Source organism: Thamnophis sirtalis, unplaced genomic scaffold (assembly GCF_051295495.1).
Source record: "Thamnophis sirtalis isolate CommonGarterSnake01/CBP01778 unplaced genomic scaffold, rThaSir2_p1.2 scaffold_9, whole genome shotgun sequence".
Taxonomy (NCBI): domain Eukaryota; kingdom Metazoa; phylum Chordata; class Lepidosauria; order Squamata; family Natricidae; genus Thamnophis; species Thamnophis sirtalis.
This window is the reverse complement of record NW_028261389.1, coordinates 76,762,766-76,779,724: the sequence shown is the minus strand read 5'-3', so window position 1 is coordinate 76,779,724 and position 16,959 is coordinate 76,762,766. Positions and strand designations below refer to the sequence as shown.

The following is a 16,959-nucleotide window of genomic DNA, read 5'->3' as shown; positions in this document are numbered from 1 at the left end:
GCTGAAAGCCCTATGAAGCGGTATATAAGTCTAACTGCTATTGCTATTGCTTCCATGTTTGTCTTCTGGGTTTCTGGCACGCACACTCGCACGACGATCAGCTGTCCGTCGCCTGCAGCAGTGCCAAGAACCAGCCAGATGATTGCCAGGCGTCCATGCGCCCTAGAACTCGGAAGTTCGGCTTTTCCAGAGCAAGGCCTCAATAAGTGTGTTTGCAGGCATGGGACATTTTCACGTGATAGTTCTCCATCACTGTACTAGTGATACACCATACAACTCGGCTCAAATTTGACGACTGCTTTTAGGAGGGTCACAAAGTGACTCACCGCAGTCATAAAGCAAGCTAGGTGGTCATTAAGCAAACCCATTCTTTAGAATGGCCGGTGGTGGTTGTTTTTCCCCCCCTATAAACCTACAGAAAAGTCGCAAATTGTGGTCGTGTGACCCTGGGAAGGCTGCAACAGGTTGTAAAATGCAAGTCGGTTGCCAAAAGCATTGGGAAAGGTAACTCCAGGGAGAAGGTGGTAGTAGCAACTTTGAGGACCGGTTGTAAGTAGTTTTTTAAAAGTCTGTTGTTGCTGTGAATAGTCCTTAAAATGAAGTCAAGGACTAATTGTTTTTAAAGGCAAGGATGTTAAGCCAAAGGCAGGAATACCCCAGTCATTTGGGGGAATATTATCACTTTCCACCCCTCTCTCTCTCCCTCCCTCTCTCTCTCTCTCTCTGTCTCTCTCTCTCACACACACACTCTTCTTTTGCTCTTTCCCTTTCTTTCGCTTTCTTCCTTTCTCTTTATATATTTTTTACTCGCTCTTTCTTACACTTTCTCCTTCTTTTTCTCTTTCTCCCTTTCTTTCTTTTGCTTTCTTCCTTTCTCTTTATATCTTTCTTACTCGCTTTCTTACACTTCCCCCCTCTTTTGCTTTCTTCCTTTCTGTCTCTTTTTTACTCTTACACTTTCTCCCTCTTTTGCTCTTTTTTTGCTTTCTCCTTTTTTTCCCTTCCTTTCTTTCTGTACCTGTCTGTCTTACACTTTCTCCGTTTCTCTCTCTTTTCTTTCTCCCTTTTCTTCCTCCTTTTGCTCTTTTCCCCTTTTTATTTTTCTCTCTTTTCCTCTCTTTCTTACACTTTCTTTTTCTATTCCTCTCTCTTCCTTAACACTCTGTCTTTCTCTCTCAAATTATAGATACTAGACGACAGCGTCAATGAGAAATACAAAACAGTAGAAAACTTAATTGCCAAGAAAACAGGGGAGTCTGCCAGCGCCAGGAAGAAGGCGGAAGAGTTGCAAAACGAAGCGAAGGTTTTGTTAGAGCAAGCAAACAGCAAACTTCAGCTTCTCAAAGGTATGCATTGAGTGGAAAGGTGTTGCCATTTTCTTGTTCTTTCTTTCTTTCTTTTTAATAAAAAGACTGTTTTCAATTATAGGAAAGTCTTCTTTTTCTGCCATCTGGCTTTTTTAGCGATGCAAAACATCCACCATCAAAGGGAGCTGGGTTGTTTTCCTCTAATGAAGCCAAAGCACAGGGAGAACAGATGCTTGAAAGAGCTGGTGGTGGCGCAGTGGTTAGAATGCTGTATTGCAGGCTGACTCTGCCCACAGTCTGGAGTTAGATCCTGATGGGACTCAAAATTGACTCGGCCTACCATCCTTCTGAGATCGTTAAAATGAGGAGCCCCAGATTGTTGGGGGTAAATAGACTGACTCTGTAAGCTGCCCAGAATGGGCTGTGAAGCACTATGAAGCGGTATATAAGTCTAAGTGCTATTGCTATCGAAGCTGCGTGGCACAGTGGTTAGAATGCAGTATTGCGGGCTAATTCTGCTAGGAATTCGATCCTGACCAGCTCTAGGTTGACTCAGCCTTCCATCCTTCCCAGGTCAGTAAAACGAGGACCCAGATTGTTGGGGGGCAAGAGACTGACTCTGTAAACTGCTTAGGGAGAGCTGTAAAAGCACGGTGAAGCAGTATATAAGTCTAAGTGCTATTCTATTGCTATCTAAGCTGTGGTGGCGCAGTGTTAGACTGCGGTATTGCAGGCTGACTGCCCACTGCCAGCAGTTCGATCCTAACCGGCTCAAGGTTGACGCAGCCTTCCGTTCTTCCGAGGTCGGTAAAACGAGGACCCAGATTGTTGGGGAGGCAACAGGCTGACTTTGTAAACCACTTAGGGAAGACTGTGAAGCATTGGGAAGGGGTATTTAAGTCTAAGCGCCGTTGCGATTGCTATCTGGGTGAATTTAGTCGCTGCTAAAATGCTCCGTGTTCTCTCCTTTTTTTGCAGAACTGGAAGACACGTACGAAAAAAATCAAAAAATCCTGGAAGACAAAGCTAAACAAGTAATAGAACTAGAAGAAACAGTCCGAGGCCTTCTGCAAGCGATTAGTCAGAAAGTTGCGATTTATAGCACCTGCTAGAAATTTGGAAAAATGAAAGAAGAGGGGGAAAAAACAAATAAAATATCTTTCCTTTGAAGATCGGTCTTAAATGGATAACGCGGCGCTTCTCAACCTTGGCCCACCTGAAGATGTGTGGACTTCAACTCCCAGAATTCCCCTGACAGCTGACTGTCTGGGGATTCTGGGAGTTGAAGTCCACACCTCTTCAGGTGGGCCAAGGTTGAGAAACACTGGGATGACGGAACCTGTCCCAATCTGACCGGATACCAGCGTTTTTTTCTCCTTTTGTAAAATAAAATCCTACTTTGTAACCAAGTATATTCCTCCTTTAACCCTAGTTAGCCTCATTCTCCCATGTTACTTTTATTATCCGAAAGAGCAATTCACACTTTTTGATTCTAATAAAATCCGAGCGTCAAACACAGGGTTTTTAACCACTTAATTTTGACTCGTGGATGCCCGATCTTTCGATAAAAGAATCATCCAGCGCAGAAATCAAACCATCTCAGGCCACAACGTGTTGAAAAAGAGTGTGGCACGACAAAACCGCGCTCGACTAAGCCACGCCCGATTAAAGCGCGTCGCTGACGTCATCAACAGGGCAACAACAGCCAGCGCGGAGAAAGAAGGGCGCTTTAAATAGCGCTTTGAAAGCAAGCCGATTCAAGTTAAGGTAAGGGTTAGGGTTAGGGTTAGGTTAAGGGTTAGGTTTAGGGTTAGGTTAAGGGTTAGGATTAGGTTTAGGTTAAGGGTTAGGTTAAGGGTTAGGGTTAGGTTTAGGATTAGGTTTAGGATTAGGTTTAGGGGGGTTAGGTTTAGGTTTAGGGGTTAATTTTAGGTTTAGCGTTTACAGTGTGCTTCTGTCTCCGCGCTGTTGTCGCCCTGTTGATGACGTCAGCTACGCGGTTTCGTCGAACGCGGTTTTGTGGTGGAACCAAAAAAGAGATGGAAGATGAGAGTCTCTGATCAGGAGAAACGGACACACACATTTTACAAGGAGCTGTTTTAACTTTGCGGAGATAACTTGACCGTGCGTCAAGATTTCTTTTCATTCATTCATTGGGTTTTAAGCCTAGGAGTTTGCTAATCACGCAACCTGCCAGACAGGGCCGGATTTTCCTATAGGCTAACTAGGCTTCAGCCTAGGGCCTCAAGATCAAGAGGGGCCTACATTCAAATTGTTAGCAAAATTAAAATTACACTATTCTAAAAACAGGGAACACTAAAACACTGAACCGAAAATAAGGAGAAATTCTACGCATAGGACTAATAAACAAACATAAAAATGTATTGGTTAAGATCGTTCCAGCGCCGCGGCAGTTGGGGAGCCCGCCCACGTTCCCGGCACCGGCGGTCGGGCGAGAGGCGCAGCCGCTCCCAGTAGCCGCCCTGTCGACGCAGAGCCCACCATCGGCCCGGCAGGTGAGGGCGAGGGGGCCGAGCCGGGCAGCTGAGCGCAGCAGGGGAGGCGGCTGGCCTCGCTGCCTTTGCCGCAGAGCAGAGCCGCCCTCCGTCGGGAGGCCAGCTATATATATTGATATATATCACAGTAATGATGTATTTTATTTTCTCTCATGTGATTTACAAACTTAAAAATGGGAGGTGAAAGGGCCTCATAAGTGGAATAGCCTAGGGCCTCTTTTCATCTAAATCCGGCACTGCTGCCAGATATTTAAAGCTGCAACTGATTAAATAAGTAAGAGGACACTTCGATTTCCGGCTTGCCGCCAGGCAGCACTAGAAAAACGATTCAGGATTTGCGATGAATGTGAGCAGGGTGTGAACAAGAAGCAGGTTTTGGGAGAGAATATCGCAAGGGGAATCGGCCAAGGTGCATTTAGTTAGATCTGTGAACAAACTGCAGCCTGAAAATTTGCACCAGGTGTTTCCAACCTTGATTGATTTTTAAAAACTTGATTATAAAAATATAGAGTCATTATTCTTAAATATATTGGTTTAGAACACAGAATGAGGAGTTGAAAGGGACCTTGGAGGTCTTCTAGCCGTGCTACTTTGGGCACGCGTGCCATAGGTTTGCCATCGCGGCCCTACACCATTTCAGATAAATGGGGGTTGGACTAGAAGACCTCCAAGGTCCCTTCCAACTCTTATTATTCTGTGTTATAAACCAATATATTTAAGAATTATTATACTTTCAGATAAATGGTGGTTCCACTCTCTTATAAACATCCAGTGATGAAGCACCCACAACCTCGAGGCCAGCTGTTCCACGGGTGAATTGTCCTCCCTGTTAGGAAGTTTCTCCTTCATTCCAGATTGCTTCTCTCCTTGGTTAGTTTCCACCCATTGTTTCTCGTCTTTCCTTTTGGCGCTTTGGAAAATAGTTTGATTCCCTCTTCTTTTCGGCAGCCCCCACAAATATTGGAACCCTTCTATCATATCTCCCCCAATCCTTCTTTTCATTAGACTAGACCAAGGTGGCGCAGTGGTTAAATGCAGCACTGCAGGCTACTTCAGCTGACTGCAGTTCAGCAGTTTGGCTGTTCAAATCCCACCAGGCTCAGGGTTGACTCAGCCTTCCATCCTTCCGAGGTGGGTAAAATGAGGACCCGGATTGTTGTTGGGGGCAATATGCTGACTCTGTAAACCGCTTAGAGAGGGCTGAAAGCCCTATGAAGCGGTATATAAGTCTAACTGCTATTGCTAATGGGGACCCAGATTGTTGGGGGCGATATGCTGACTCTGTAAACCGCTTAGAGAGGCCTGAAAGCCCTATGAAGCGGTATATAAGTCTAACTATTGCTAGACATACCCAGTTCCTGCAACCGTTCTTCATACGTTTTAGCCTCCAATTCCCTAAAGAATGTTTATGCTTTATATTTTTTTAAAAAGGTATATTGTCCATAGGGTACTTTTATCTTTATTTCTTTGTATATTGAAAAGATTTCATTTTTTTCCCCCTATGGCCAAGATGAACTCAAGAGTTTCCTGTTTTATATATATACCGTTGATTCTTCCCCCTTTCTATTTCAAAGTTTAACCTTCGTTAAAAACAAGACAGGGGCCAGAGGTGATATTCAGGAGGTTCTGACCAGTTCTGGAGAACCAGTAGCAGAAATTTTGAGTGGTTCTGAGAACCGGTTAATACCACCTCTGTCTCTGTCCCCATCTATTCTCTGCCTCCCGAGTCCCAGCGGATCGGGAGGAAATGGGGATGTTGCGGTATCCTTCCCCTGCCACGCCCACCAAGGCACGCCACGCCCCCCTACTAGCCACGCCCACCGAACCGGTAGTAAAAAATTTAATCCCACCACCGACAGGCAGTTATGAGTAACAGAAGATCTCTACCCATCTTACTATATAGTACTTTATCTTCAAGAAGGGGGTGGGGGGGGGGGGGAAGCTATCTAAAGCCCACCGTTGCCCAAGGAATAATAAAACACAAAACCATATTGTATTAGGACACCAACATAATTTAACTTTTGCCCTCTGTATTTTTAACTCTGTATTTTTAACTCTAAATTGGGGAAAAAAACCCCACAAAATACTGAAAATTAGCAAGCACAGATGCGTATAGATCAGTGTTTCTCAACCTTGGTGGACTTTAAGTCCTGTGCTGGCTGGGGGATTCTGGGAGTTGAAGTCCACAGGACTTAAAGTCCACCAAGGTTGAGAAACACTGGTATAGATTGTTTTATGAATCTATCTTTTCTCTTTTGCAAAATGTCACGAAAAGAAGAGGAGTTATTAAAAATGCTTGCAAATGATTACTGATCTAGCACAGGTTCATGGCTATTTTAAAAGTCCCTTTACATTGTGATCAAGGATAAAAGGAATCAAGTTTCGAATATTCTTAAAGCATATAGCATATTTTTCGGATTATAAGACGCACCTGACTATAAGATGCACCTAAATTTAGAAGAGGAAAGCAAAACGAAGAAAGGTTTTTGGCCTCTGAGCCCCATTTTCAGGCCTTTTTTCCTACCTTTTTTTCAAGGCTTTTTCGGCCTATTTTGGGGGCTTTTTTGGCCCATTTTCAAGGCTCTTATCGGCCTGTTCTTGAGGCTCTTTTTGGCCCATTTAGGGGGCCTTTTTTGGCCCATTTTTGAGGCTTTTTCCACCCATTTTTGAGGCTTTTTTCAGCCTGTTATTGCAGCTTTTTTTGGCTTATTTTGGAGGCTTTTTTCCGCCCATTTTGAGGCCTTTTTTCAGCCTGTTTTGAGGCCCTTTTTCAGCCCATTTTCAAGGCTTTTTTCAGCCAGTTTGGGGGGCTTTTTTCAGCCAATTTTTGAGGCTTTTTTAGCCTGTTCTTGAGACTCTTTTCGGCCCATTTGGGGGGCCTTTTTTGGCCCATTTTTGAGGCTTTTTTCGCCTATTTTTGAGGCTTATTTCAGCCTGTTATTGAAGCTTTAGGGGGCAATTTTGGGGGCTTTTTTCCGCCCATTTTGAGGGCTTTTTTCAGCCTGTTTTTGAGGCTCTTTTTCGGCCCATTTTCAAGGCTTTTTTTCAGCCAGTTTGGGGGGCTTTTTCAGCCAATTTTTGAGGCTTTTTTAGCCTGTTCTTGAGACTCTTTTCGGCCCATTTGGGGGGCTTTTTCTGGCCCATTTTTGAGCCTTTTTTCATCCACTTTTGAGGCTTATTTCAGCCTGTTATTGGGGCTTTTTTTTGCTTATTTTAGGAACTTTATTCTGCCCATTTTGAGGGCTTTTTTCAGCCTGTTTTTGAGGCTCTTTTTCGGTCCATTTTCAGGGCTTTTTTCAGCTCATTTATGGCTTTTTCCGGCTATTTTTTTCAGCTGTTTCTGGCCATTTTTTGGCCCGTTTTTAAGATGCTTTTTGGGCTGGGTTTTTTTTGGGCCCAAAAAAATGGGCCCAAAAAAGCTGAAAAAAATGAGCCAAAAAAAGCCCTGAAACGGGTTGAAAAAAGGCCTGAAAAAGGCTGAAAACAGGCCTGAAAACAGGGCATGCAGAGGCCAAAAAATGGCTGGCCAATATTCAGTCTATAAGATGCACAGAAATTTTTCACCCCCTTTTGGGAGACAAAAAAGTGTGTCTTACAATCTGATATATATATATGATATATATATATGATTTTAAGTCTATTGCTAGCTTTCACTTCCAATTGTTAACTGCATTGTGCGAAGGTGACAATGGTGTACTTTAAATCACCAGGATGTGCCATTTCCTCAACAATGACAAAGCAACCACATGGCATAATATTAGACGCTATATTTGAACGAAAATGCATAATGGGACCTTTTAAGATCGCTCCAACCATTTGCTAATGCCGCTGGCCGTTTTTCTCCTGTGAAACTTAAGAACGGGCAATCAATAATGCAAAGTTAGTGTTGGTCATATAATATACAGCTCTTGGTTAATTAAATCCCAACCCCTTATTTGTTTAAATATTTTAGCTTTTTTTGTGTGTGGGGGGGGGGGTTGGAACAAAAGTTCACTTAATTAAGGCCTGGGAGTATTGCAAAAACTCGATTTTCCATCGAATCTTCAGTCAGTTTCACGGGGGGGGAGAAATGTGCTTTTCACACACCACCACGGATGTTCCTTCGCTCTAAAAGTTGATCGCTTTGCCAAAGGAAGCCGCTAGGTTTGCTTCTCTGAAAGCTTCGGATACGGTCTGTGGGAGAGACAGAAAAAAAAATGGGATATGAATGGGGAGAATATAAGGAAAATTATGCAATAATGTAGAACCTTCATCAATTATAAATTTACTAGCTGATAACCTGGCGTAGCCCGAGTTATGTGTTTATCCCAATCCTGTATTAGAGGGAGCCCCCTTGTGGAGTCATGCGAAGCCGTTACCATGGCAGCTCCACTGTGCTGTACAGTAGAAGCCATTTTAAGGCACAAGCAGCTGTATCTTAACCGAACTTCCAAAACACACGCTATCATTGTCAAAAGTACTGTGATTTGACACTAGATATAATTCAGTCCTTTTCATTTCAGCGGCCCAGGCGTTCCAGAGTTATGCTGGAGCACACTCACACTGACACACACATACACCTCCCAAGGGGTGTTAGGGGTGTCTTACCCCCACAGTATTTGTTTTCAGGGAATAAGTCATCTGTGTACCATGTTTGGTTGAAATTGCTCGAGGCATTCCAGAGTTATGGTGGAACATACACACACACACACACACACACACACACACAGCCATTTATATAGATATAGATGAAGAACTTTCAAAGAGCCACTTGTGGTGTAAGAGCCGTGGTGGCTCAGTGGTTAGAATGCAGTATTGCAGGTTAACTCTGCTAACTGCCAGCAGTTCGATCCTGACCAGCTTAGGGTTGACTCAGCCTTTCATCCTTCTGAGGGTGGTAAAATGAAGACCCAGATTGTTGGTAGCCATAGGCTGACTCTGTAAAACCCTTAGAGAGGGCTGCGAAGCACTGTGAAGTGGTATATAAATCTTAAGTGCAAGTGGTTAAGGCACGAGACTAGAAAACGGGAGATGGTGAGTTCTAGTCATGCCTTAGGCAGGAAAGTTAGCTGGCAACTTTGGGCCAATCACCAGGAGACAGTGAGTTATAGTCCCGCCTTAGGCATGAAAGCCAATTGGGTGACTTTGGACCAATCATCAGGAGACAGTGAGTTCTAGTCCTTCCTTAGGTATGAAAGCCATCTGGGTGACTTTGGACCAGTCCTTCTCGCTCTCTCCCAGTCCAACCCACCTCACAGGGCTGTTGTTGTAGGGCAAATAGGAGGCGGAGGATGTGCTGGACCCATTCACCATCTTGAGCTATTCGTACTCATCATAAAGGCGGGATCAAATAAATAAATTCCCATAATGTCAACATGGCGGACTAAGTCATGGGAACTTACCGGATGGGCATGGCAAACTCTGGCTACATCCTCGCACGATGCACCATATTCCATTGCCAGGGCGGCTTCATTAACCATTTCACCAGCACCCTAGAGAAGGAATCATCACAGTCATTGATGAAAATGTCCCCTGCAAAATATAAAGATTTCCCTGTCCAGTCGTTCCCCCCCTCTAGGGGGCGGTGGCTCATCTGTGTTTCAAAGCCAAAGAGCCAGCATTGTCCGAAGACGTCTCCATGATCATGTGGCCGGCATGACTAAACACAGAACGCTGTTACCTTCCCATCAAAAGCGGTTCCTATTTTTCTATTTGCATTTTTACATACTTTCAAACTGCTAGGTTGGCAGAAGCTGGGACAAGTAACGGGAGCTCACTCCGTTACGCAGCGCCAGGGATTCGAACCGCCAAACTGCCAACCTTCCTGTTCGACAAGCTCAGCGTCTTAGCCACTGAGCCACAGCGTCCCAGTAACAGTAACCTTAAATGCAGGCAATTACCTTTCTACAAGATGCCAGCCACTGCTTATACAGTATGTCAGTGTGTGTTTCCTAGTCTATAAAGTGTTACGAAGTAAAATTACTCAACGCCGTGCAACGTTACAATATGGGCAGATCCTTTGGCATACTCACAGCGCCTAGAATATGCGCTCCCAGCAACCGGTCTGTGGTTTTGTGACTTAAGATCTTCACCAGGCCATCTGTGTCAGCGTTGGTCTTGGCTCTGCTGTTAGCCGCAAAAGGGAATTTACCGATCTTGTATTCTGTTCCCTGAAAACAAGCCAACATTATATATATAAAAAAAGAAAAAAAGAAAAAAACAAGAGAAACATAACCATATCAAATAGTTATACAGTCTTCTGTATGGGCATTCACGTTTAGCCTTTGTAGTTCGTCATTCTACATCGACTTCTGATCGGTTTTAACTTCTATAATCGTGTAATAACAGTTATATAAAATAGTTATACAGCCTTCTGTATGGGCATTCACGTTTAGCCTTTGTAATTCGCCATTCTACATCAACTTCCTATCAGTTTTAACTTCTATAATCGTGTACTAACAGTTATATAAAATAGTTATACAGCCTTCTGTATGGGCATTCATGTTTAGCCTATGTAGTTCGTCATTCTACATCGACTTCCTATCGGTTTTAACTTCTATAATCGTGTAATAACAGTTATATAAAATAGTTATATAGCCTTCTGTATGGGCATTCATGTTTAGCCTCTGTAGTTCACCATTCTACACTGACTTCCTATCCGTTTTAACTTCTATAATCGTGTAATAACAGTTTTACTTAAACTTGTAATGCTATTAATAGTTCATATCGCCATTATATTTACATTGTGGTCAGTACTTTAAGTTTGATAGTAATTTGTAACTCTAGTTAATTTTTATTCAATACTAGTTTGGGGAAAAAAGCCCACATATAAAGACTTCTATAAGTGGCTTCTGTTTTCTAGCCACTTATAAATTCTCTTCCATATTTTATACAAGCCAACATTATAAATTCACGATAGTTTTCCTTTGCTCTGAAGACAAAAGGGTTGTAGCCGCTGACTCAAAATCCGACCTTACCTTCAAAAGAGATTACGGAAACTCAACTAAATCTTTGAATCGTAATACGGGTAGTCCTTGAGTTACAACAGTTCATTTAGGGACTGTTCAAAGTTACAACGGCACTGAAAAAAGTGATTTATGACTGTTTTTCACACTTATGACAGTTGCCAGCAATCCCTGCCAAATTTTTAATTTAGAAGTCACAGCCCAGGACTCCCCTCTGCTGGTGTAATACGGGACAGTTCAGAATCCATGCCAAGTTTTCTCTTAAGATTGAATTTCATAGAATCATAGGGCTAGAAGGAACCTTGGAGGTCTTCTAGTCCAGGGGTCAGCAACCTGCGGCTCTGGAGCCGCATGTGGCTCTTTCATCCCTCTGCTGCGGCTCCCTGTTGCCGGTCGGCTCCACAATTGATAGGACTATCGGTTAAGATAGGTAGAGGAAAAAGGACGCCGGGCTAGGAGGAGACTCTATGGTGGGGGAACCAGACTTCCAGTCGGAGAAGAAACAAGACACCGCGCTAGGAGGAGACTTTATGGTGGGGGAACTGGACTTCCTGTCAGCAGAGGAAAAAGGATGCCATGCTAAAAGGAGAGTCTATTGGAGAATGGGGGCGGGGAGATGACACCAGACATCCAGTCAGCAGAGGAAAAAGGACATCACACTAGGAGGAGACTCTATGGTGGGGGAACCGGACTTCCAATCAGCAGAGGAAAAAGGACGCCACACTAGGAGGAGACTCTATGGTGGGGGAACCGGACTTCCAATCAGCAGAGGAAAAAGGACGCCACACTAGGAGGAGACTCTATGGTGGGGGAAACAGATTTCCAATCAGCAGAGGAAAAAGGACGCCACACTAGGAGGAGACTCTATGGTGGGGGAACCGGACTTCCAATCAGCAGAGGAAAAAGGATGCCACACTAGGAGGAGACTCTATGGTGGGGGAACCGAACTTCCAATCAGCAGAGGAAAAAGGACCCCACAATAGGAGGCGACTCTATGGTGGGGGAACCGGACTTCAAATCAGCAGAGGAAAAAGGACGCCACACTAGGAGGAGACTCTATGGTGGGGGAAACAGATTTCCAATCAGCAGAGAAAAAGGATGCCACACTAGGAGGAGACTCTATTGTGGGGGAACCGGACTTCCAATCAGCAGAGGAAAAAGGACGCCACACTAGGAGGAGACTCTATGGTGGGGGAACTGGACTTCCAGCCGGTCCAAGAATTGAATGGGGGGGCTTCCGGTTTGGGCCTTCTAGTCCAACCTCCTGCCCATTATACCATCCCAGGTAAATGGTCGTCCAAGCTTTTCTTGAAAACCTCCCAGCTTCCCCATTTGTTCTTCTCTTTCTAAATGAACACCTGGCCCAAACACGGCCGCCAGCAGAACGAAGTAAAATGACGAGGCTCACCTCCTCTTTGAGCTGCTCTTCTGATTTGCCAACCCAGGCGACTTCAGGGTGGGTGTAAATGACGGACGGCACACAGTTGTAGTCGATGTGAACCGCGCCTCCAGCCATTCCCTCGACGCACAGGATCCCTTCGTCTTCGGCTTTGTGAGCAAGCATGGGGCCAGCTATGACGTCACCAATTGCATAAATGCTGCCAAGTGAATATATATATATATATAAGAGAAAGATAGTTTGGCCTAGAGGTTAAGGCACCATGCTAGAAAGCGGGAGATAGTGAGTTCTAGTCCCACCTTTGTCATCAAAGTCGGCTGGGTGACTTTGGGCCAATCATAAGGAGACTTTGAGTTCTAGTCCCACCTTAGTCATCAAAGTCGGCTGGGTGACTTTGGGCCAATCATAAGGAGACTTTGAGTTCTAGTCCCACCTTAGTCATCAAAGTCGGCTGGGTGACTTTGGGCCAATCATAAGGAGACTTTGAGTTCTAGTCCCACCTTTGTCATCAAAGTCAGCTGGGTGACTTTGGGCCAATCATAAGGAGACTTTGAGTTCTAGTCCCACCTTAGTCATCAAAGTCAGCTGGGTGACTTTGGGCCAATCATAAGGAGACTTTGAGTTCTAGTCCCACCTTAGTCATCAAAGTCGGCTGGGTGACTTTGGGCCAATCATAAGGAGACTTTGAGTTCTAGTCCCACCTTTGTCATCAAAGTCAGCTGGGTAACTTTGGGCCAATCATAAGGAGACTTTGAGTTCTAGTCCCACCTTAGTCATCAAAGTCAGCTGGGTGACTTTGGGCCAATCATAAGGGGACTTTGAGTTCTAGTCCCACCTTAGTCATCAAAGTCGGCTGGGTGACTTTGGACCTATCACAAGGAGACGGTGAGTTCTAGTCCTGCCTTATTAGGCGTGAAAGCCAGCTGGGTGACTTTGCGCCAGTCACTCACTCTCAACCCAACCCACCTGACAAGGTTGTTTTGGGGAAACTAGGAGAAGGAAGGTGTGTTGGATATTTTTCACTGCCTTGAGTTCTTTGTAAAAAGCAGTAAAGGCAGAATCCAAATAAATAAATAAAATGTTTACTATATATGTAAGGAGCAGGGTTAACTTTTGGCCTCAAATTCATTTGCAGAATAAATTAACAACAACAACAACAACAAAAAATAGCCAGTGCTTTTAGACAAAGGTGACTTAAATATGAACTATTGTCTTTTCATTTAGAATTTAGACCCCAATTATTTTTTTTAATCCAAAGGATGGAAAATAAAAACAACTGTTTCATTCAACTATTAGCTGATAACCTGGGTATTTATTTATCCCAACCCTCCTTCCATGAACATCGCCGCAATTTCTAATGTTGGATTCCCCCCCCCTTACCAGAGGGAGCCCCCTTGTGGGGTACTGTGAAGCCGTTACCATGACAACTCCACAGCGCTGTACAGAAGAAGCCATTTTAAAGCAGCACGGTAGAATCCGTTTTAAGGCACAACAGGCTGGATCTTAACAGAACACACACCCCGAGAGGCGTTAAGGGTGTCTTACTCTCACAGTATTTGTTTCCAGAGAGTAAGTCATCTATGTACCAAGTTTGGTTGAAATTGCTAGATGGGTTGCAGAATTATGCTGGAACATACACAAGACACACAAATGTATGTATGCATGTGTGGAGATGATAGATAGATAGATAGATAGATAGATAGATAGATAGATAGATAGATAGATAGATAGATAGATAGATAGATAGATAGATAGATAGATAGATAGATAGATAGATAGATAGATAGATAGAGATAGATAGATAGATAGATAGATAGATAGATAGATAGATGATGGATGGATGGATGATGGATGGGGAGGAGGAGGAGGTGGTGGTGGAGGAGGAGGAGGAGAAGATGATGGGAAGGAGGAAGGGGGAGGGGAGGAGGAGGAGAAGGAAAAGTAGAAGAAGGAGGAGGAGGAGGAGGAGGAGGAGATGATGATGATGATGACAATGGTGGGGGGAAGAAGGAAGGGGGGAGAAGAAGGAGGAGAAGATGATGATGGGAAGGAGGAAGGGAGAAGGAGAAGAGGAAGAAGGAGAAGAAGAAGAAGAAGAAGAAGAAGAAGAAGAAGAAGAAGAAGAAGAAGAAGAAGAAGAGGAGGAGGAAGGAGAAGAGGAAGAAGAGGAAGAGGAGGAGGAGGAGGAGGAGGAGGAGGAAGAAGAAGAAGAAGAAGAAGAAGAAGAAGAAGAAGAAGAAGAAGAAGAAGAAGAAGAAGAAGAAGAAGAAGAAGAAGAAGAAGAAGAAGAAGAAGAAGAAGAAATATGTTCCTAATTTGAGCAACACACCAAACTGAATTATAACTAAGATTTGATAAAAAGGAGAGTTAAATCATGCTTAGGAGAGCAACTGTTCTTCATTTTGTTCAAGAGTTTCCGATACAAACCACAATTTTATCCCTTTCAACTTACTTTGGAACTTTGGTTTGGAACCTGTTGTTGACGGGGATCCTTCCACGGTTATCTAGTTCAATTCCCACCTGATCCAGACCAAGACTGTTAGTGAAGGGACGCCGACCAACACAGACCAAAAGGACATCACAAGTCATCACTTCTGCTTTGCCACCGGCCGTGGCTTCAATTCTAAGGGAAAAGGTAAACATTCACTATCGGCAGTCCTCGACTTACAACCACAACCGAGCCCAAAATTTCTGTTGCTAAGTGAGGTGTTTACTCAGTCAGTTTTGCCCCCATCTTTCTGGGCACAGTTGTTAAGTTTTAAGAAGAGATTGGACCACCATGTGTCTGAAATTGTATAGGGCTTCCTGCCTAAGCAGGGGGTTGGACTAGAAGACCTCCAAGGTCCCTTCTTCCTCTCCTCTCCTTCCCTTCCCTCCTCCAGTTCTGACCCAGCTCCCCAAACACAACAAAAACCCCTGGAGTTAAATCAATGTTACTGCTGGCTAACAAGTCGGTCGATCCGGAAGATGAATAGTTGTCTGCCACATCTATTCCTCTCTGCCCCCTGCCTTTTATCTCCAGAGTTAGGATGGGGCTTCGCTAGCAGTGGTGGCTCTTCCTTCCCAAGGACCAGCCCATAGATTTCCACTGTCTCCTCTCCTCTGCCACAGCTATTCATCTCTGCCCCCTGCCTTTTATCTCCAGAGTTAGGATGGGGCTTCGCTAGCAGCGGTGGCTCTTCCTTCCCAAGGACCAGCCCATAGATTTCCACTGTCTCCTCTCCTCTGCCACAGCTATTCATCTCTGCCCCCTGCCTTTTATCTCCAGAGTTAGGATGGGGCTTCGCTAGCAGTGGTGGCTCTTCCTTCCCAAGGACCAGCCCATAGATTTCCACTGCTCTCCTCTCCTCTGCCACAGCTATTCATCTCTGCCCCCTGCCTTTTATCTCCAGAGTTAGGATGGGGCTTCGCTAGCAGTGGTGGCTCTTCCTTCCCAAGGACCAGCCCATAGATTTCCACTGTCTCCTCTCCTCTGCCACAGCTATTCATCTCTGCCCCCTGCCTTTTATCTCCAGAGTTAGGATGGGGCTTTGCTAGCAGTGGTGCCTCTTCCTTCCCGAGGACCGGCCCATAGATTTCCACTGCTCTCCTCTCCTCTGCCACAGCTATTCATCTCTGCCCCCTTCCATTTATCTCCAGAGTTAGGATGGGGCTTCGCTAGCAGTGGTGGCTCTTCCTTCCCAAGGACCAGCCCATAGATTTCCACTGTCTCCTCTCCTCTGCCACAGCTATTCATCTCTGCCCCCTGCCTTTTATCTCCAGAGTTAGGATGGGGCTTCGCTAGCAGTGGTGGCTCTTCCTTCCCAAGGACCGGCCCATAGATTTCCACTGCTCTCCTCTCCTCTGCCACAGCTATTCATCTCTGCCCCCTTCCGTTTATCTCCAGAGTTAGGATGGGGCTTCGCTAGCAGTGGTGCCTCTTCCTTCCCAAGGACCGGCCCATAGATTTCCACTGCTCTCCTCTCCTCTGCCTTCTGCGCATCCATGCATCAGGCACTGGACCCAGCTGTACCTCCTCTTCCTCATCAGCCACCTCCAGACCTGGGGGCTGTTGACTCTCCATCTGAGGCCCAAGCTCCACCCCTCCCTCCCTCCCTCCCTCCCTCCCTCTCTCCCTCTCGCTCTCTCTCTGCCAGCTCCATTCCTTCTTCCCCTACTCTCTTTTTCCAGTCTTAATACAAGAGGGAGGAAGTTTTTACGGGAGAAGGTGACTTGTGTACCTACTGAATACTTACGCAACATCAATCTTTCCATCCGGTTTCTTTGTGGCGCCGGTTACTTTCGTGTTGAGTTTAAATTTAAGCCCTTGTTTCTGGAGAATGCGCTGGAAGTTCTTGGATATCTCCATATCGATGCCCAATCCACCGACGTGGCCCAAGAATTCCACCGCCGTGACATCGGCACCCAGACGCTGCCAGACTGAACCCTGGGATCAACAGGTTTTTCAAAAGGGGGTTTCCAAAAAAACAGGGAACGATCCTCGCGCCGGGCAAGCGAATATCCCGCGTAAAATAAAACATTCTTCCAACTTCAAATCCACACCCTTTCTATGTCGTGTGACACAATCCACGGGAGGGAAGGGGACTAATTCATTCATTTTCTTTCTCCCCCCTCCCACCTCATGATACAATACCAAAAATAATTTCCAAACATTTATGCCAGACAGGTCAGCTGCCAACCAAGAAGGCCTCTTTGTAGAGCGTGGAACACAAAATATGTAGGCGAAGTGCATTCGCAAAACATAAAGGGTAGCACCAGCTTGGTCTAGGGATTAAGGTTCTAGACAGGAAACT

At 45.0% G+C, this 16,959-nt stretch overlaps 2 protein-coding genes across 2 annotated transcripts in view; one reads left to right on the top strand and one right to left on the bottom strand.

Moving 5' to 3' along the window:
• LAMB1 (laminin subunit beta 1) overlaps nt 1–2,557 on the top strand; it is a 71,747-nt gene extending 69,190 nt beyond the window's left edge. Inside the window, exons 32-33 of the mRNA XM_087722334.1 lie at nt 1,187–1,346; nt 2,286–2,557. Of these exons, the coding sequence (XP_087578460.1) occupies nt 1,187–1,346; nt 2,286–2,419 (294 nt within the window). The 3' untranslated portion in view covers nt 2,420–2,557. The remainder of the gene's footprint in view (nt 1–1,186; nt 1,347–2,285) is intronic.
• Nucleotides 2,558–7,575: 5,018 nt separating this feature from the next.
• Nucleotides 7,576–16,959, bottom strand: part of DLD (dihydrolipoamide dehydrogenase) — a 26,510-nt gene continuing 17,126 nt past the window's right edge. The window contains exons 9-14 of the mRNA XM_087722333.1: nt 16,402–16,592; nt 14,619–14,789; nt 12,176–12,365; nt 9,835–9,972; nt 9,205–9,294; nt 7,576–7,996 (exon numbers count right to left, since the gene is read on the bottom strand). Coding sequence (XP_087578459.1) covers nt 7,931–7,996; nt 9,205–9,294; nt 9,835–9,972; nt 12,176–12,365; nt 14,619–14,789; nt 16,402–16,592 — 846 coding nt within the window. The 3' untranslated portion in view covers nt 7,576–7,930. The remainder of the gene's footprint in view (nt 7,997–9,204; nt 9,295–9,834; nt 9,973–12,175; nt 12,366–14,618; nt 14,790–16,401; nt 16,593–16,959) is intronic.